Consider the following 4,300-nt stretch of genomic DNA (forward strand, 5'->3'; position numbering starts at 1 on the left):
CTATATAATATGTGGTGTTTGGGAATTTAGTGCAAGCACGGGATGAGTTTTTTCGGCTGATGATAAAGGGGGTAGGCTACTATTATTGGAATCAAGTTCTACCTTAGATGATTTTAAAATTATAGTTTTAGAGGATTTTAGAAACCAAATGCAATTAGGTTACAGGATATTTTTGATCTGTGTCGTGTGTTCTTTTTCTTAAAAAATTGTTTTTACATTTTTTTTTCCTTTCTAAAACATTATGGGATTACTTAATTTTTTTATCTTTTCCATTAAACTTTTTAAAAATGGTTTTAATTTATGTTTAATTTGATTAATGAAATGTTAGTTTTGAGATTATGAAAAATATTATACTATATGGACAACTTAGTGATAGTTTTATACCATAGGGACAACTATGTTGTTTTTTTGTTCCGTTTTGGCTGTTAGATTCGGGTTTATTACGAGCTTCCAACTTAAACCCAATTGGTGATTAGTGGATTGACCCTAAACTTTTATATATTAATTAATGTCCCTTAGAATTCTTAATGTGGGATATAATATCCCTAATACCCCCTAAACCTTTATATATTAATTAATGTCCCTTAGAATTCTCAATGTGGGATATAATATCCCTAATACCCCTCCTCGAGATGATGGCTCTTATCGGCTTGAAATATTGGAACTTTAAGACAGTTATACTCGGTCGAGCGAGTCAATTACGACCTTTTATACCCGGTCGGATAGGGTTATATTAATTAGGGGTTTAGGGTATTTAGGATCTGGGCTATGATACCATGTTAGATTCGGGTTTATTATGAGCTTCCAACTTAAAACCAATTGTTGATTAATTGATTGACCCTAAACCTTTATATATTACTTAATGTCCCTTAGAATTCCCAATGTGGGATATAATATCCCTAATATTTCCCTTTTATTTATGCATTATATCTAGACTATTTTTTATGTTTTACTTGATCATGTCTAAGTAGTTTCTTTTGTTATATCTAGGTTTGTTAGGGTTTAAGATGAATTAGTGAAACATGGAACTGATAGGATGAATTATCAGGATCTTTCAACAGAGTTGATCTTATTGCTTATGTTCTAAAGTATCTAATTAGAACCCTGAACTTATGATATTGACAACTGTGAAAGTAAGTTTATTATCTGACAATAATTCTACTGAACTATATATAAGTTGTTAGACACATACGAAAGCTGATTTAGTTAACATAGTGAACATATCGATTAGAACGTTAATGCTTGTCTAAGGAAGTATCGATCAATACTCATTCCTTGTTCGCATGCGAGAACTGGAACAAAGACTTAGTCATTTGACTAGATTCACAACGAGAGTTGGAAATCTTACTATTGCATTCAAGTTCTAAGATGGTTTATCACACACGCTTAGCATCTATAAATCATAATTCTTATTGTCTGAAACTCTAAGTTTAGCTATTTTCTTATATATCTCGTAACCAACTGATTTACATGTTTTATGTTATTTACTGTTATAATATGATTAGCCTATTATGTGTCCAAGTTTCATGTGGATTCGATTCATAAATAATACAACTGAATCTCTTATCCGAGAGAAAAAGTTATTTTAGGATAATTTAAGCGATATTACGAAGAAGAAAAAATTCATAGCTTAGTGATAAATAGAAAAAGACCAAAAACAACAACAAAGAAAAGCGCATTGGTAGAAACGATTGTTATGAGGTGCAATTAAAGCATTACAATTAATCCTACAGCATAATTGATCACTAGAAGTCATGACTCATGATTGTGATGTTGTTAACTTGTCAATAACAAACGAAAAGTGAGAATGAGTTACAGGCACAAGAAACAACAATAGATGAACAGACAAAACCTTGACTACGATATGTATATATCGTACCCTAGTGATTTGTGATAATGTTAATCGCTATGTCACCATTCGAGTTCAATCAAACCCGTATAACACATTTTCTTGACAAAAGCTTTCTCTTTTTTTTGAAAAGACTACTATTCAAGTTTCCAAGCATAAAGAAAGAGGCAAAACTCAGGCGGCCAAGAGCCACTCTTGGTCGAATGATACCTGCTCCCTGTGCTCGTATCACTCTCACCACCACCACCATGACCACTTCCTTCCATGTCGCTGTCTTCTGCGGTCCCTGGTTTGAATATAAACAGACCATGCCCTGTCCCCGGCGCGCTGAACAACCAATCATAAACATCCCAAAAGACTTGAACAGGTTGTTTATCTACGAGCACGGTCTGGTTCCCTCTGAATTTCCACTGCAGATTCTTGACCTGTACCAAGACAATCCCGTCAATACTTATCCACATCTCTGGCTCTTTAGTCCCGGAGATAGAGCTCTCCACGTTGATCTCATGCTCTTTTTTCCTGTCGTAAAACTTAGCCCTCGTAGCAAAACTCTTCTTCCCAAACACGTTTTCTTTCTTGTAAAACAAGGCAGCCTCGACCAAAGCGGGTCTTGATTTTGTTCTCTTGAAAGCCTTCTTCTTGTAATCACCCACCAACAAAACCACCTCTTCCTCCGCGACTAGAGCCACGTAGAAGTCCGAGCTCGGCTCGGGGCTACTCGTGAATTTCGCAGACCTGAAATCCCAATACACCTCAACGGGGTTGCCTTCAACTTCAAAGGACTTGTAGCCTTTCTTGTTCCAGAAATGCCACGGCTTAAGATCAACCTTGCAGCAATAATTCATATCGCCTTCCACGCTTGTGACCATGACCGTAAGCGAATGGTTCATTAGATTCTTTGACCATAGAACCGTCACATTCCTCCAAAACCCAGATATATGCGTTTGATATATGCATGTCACGGTGCTTTGTGCGGTCTTATACGTCACCGGATCATCGGTTATCTTCTCTGCAAATTGACTGCTCCCTGTCGAATGTGATCTAAAGGACATGATCGCTTCTCTCCAATCCCCTCAATATACTTTTACATACAAACAATATCAAATTATATTGTAAATATGTTTCACATATTAGCTAAATGGTACCGAAGAACTCTAAGAGGGTCGTGAATGAATCCTCTTGCGGCTGCTGCGACAGATCCAAGAATGAACAAATAAAGATCAAATTGAGAAGCTAGGCTCTGGGAGAATTGACTTGAGATCTGGACAGAGAGACAGAAAGAGAGGAGAAAATAGATTAAGGAATAATGATTAGGAAAAGCAGAGAAATCTCAATGTAAGGATGATGATGACGCGTAAAGACATGGAAGGTTGCCTCATCTTATCAAATAGACTTTCTATTTGTTTTCTCATATCCAGTTGTTTTTTTTTTTGTTTTTCTTATTTTGGAGCATAAACTTATAATAACAGATTAAATTGGTTTTTTTCCTTTAATGCCAGTTGTTGTTTGTCTGTTTTTTTTTGCGTAAAATACAACTCATTTCCCTCTCTCTATCTCTCTCCATGGTGATGTTTCGTTAGTTAGTTGGTTCAGATTATCAAAAAGTTTTAAGAGTTTTTTTTTTTGAACTGAAAAAGTTTTAAGAGTTCATAATTGGTTAGTACCGAGATCTTATTTATATTATTGTATTAAAAGATTATTTTGTTGCCACAAATCTATTATTTATATAATAACTAGGGTAATAAAAGCCGAGTGGACGTAATAAAAGGATGGCCATAAAGACAGATATGAGTAAAGCATATGATATGATGGAGTGGTCGTTTATTGAAGCTGTGATGAGAAAGATGGGATTCGCTGAAACATGGATCACATGGATTATGAGGTGCATTACGTCGGTAAAGTACAAAATTCTTATGAATGGGCAGCCAAGGGGAAATATTGTTCCAGGTAGAGGCCTGCGTCAAGGAGATCCTTTGTCTCCTTTCATTTTTATTTTGTGCACGGAAGCGCTTGTTTGCCTTATTAATCATGCATAGAATCAAGGGAAGATAACGGGGATGCGTGTAACACGCGCATGTCCTTCGGTATCCCACATTCTCTTTGCTGATGATAGTTTTTTCTTCTGTAAGGCGGAGCCCCGTGAATGTGAAGAAGCAATGAAAGTAGTCAGGAAATATGGCAAAACATCTGGCCATTGTATTAACTTTGACAAATCTTCCTTACTCTTTGGTAAGAGGATTAATGCAACTACTAGGCAAGAGATTAAAGATGTCCTTGGAATACATAATGATGGTGGGATGGGGAAATATTTGGGAATCCCAGAGATATTAGTGGCTCCAAATGCAAACTCTTTACATTTCTAAAAGATAACCTGATGCATAGGGTAAATGGTTGGACTGGTAGATGGCTCTCAAAAGGAGGAAGGGAGGTAATGATCAAATCCATTTTGCT

General features: G+C 36.1%; 1 protein-coding gene across 1 annotated transcript; it reads right to left on the reverse strand.

The window, feature by feature from the left end:
* Positions 1-1,762: 1,762 nt before the first annotated feature.
* On the reverse strand, positions 1,763-3,264 carry LOC106301520. Its single transcript, XM_013737937.1, has one exon. It carries the CDS (start codon positions 2,899-2,901, stop codon positions 1,987-1,989), a length of 915 nt encoding a protein of 304 aa, XP_013593391.1. The 5' UTR covers positions 2,902-3,264; the 3' UTR covers positions 1,763-1,986.
* Between the last annotated feature and the right edge of the window lie 1,036 nt (positions 3,265-4,300).

This window comes from Brassica oleracea, chromosome C7 (assembly GCF_000695525.1).
Source record: "Brassica oleracea var. oleracea cultivar TO1000 chromosome C7, BOL, whole genome shotgun sequence".
In the NCBI taxonomy this organism is placed as follows: domain Eukaryota; kingdom Viridiplantae; phylum Streptophyta; class Magnoliopsida; order Brassicales; family Brassicaceae; genus Brassica; species Brassica oleracea.

Bases quoted from the DNA above. Each gene is read 5' to 3' on its own strand.
- LOC106301520 (XM_013737937.1), bottom strand. From the start codon at position 2,901: ATGTCCTTTAGATCACATTCGACAGGGAGCAGTCAATTTGCAGAGAAG.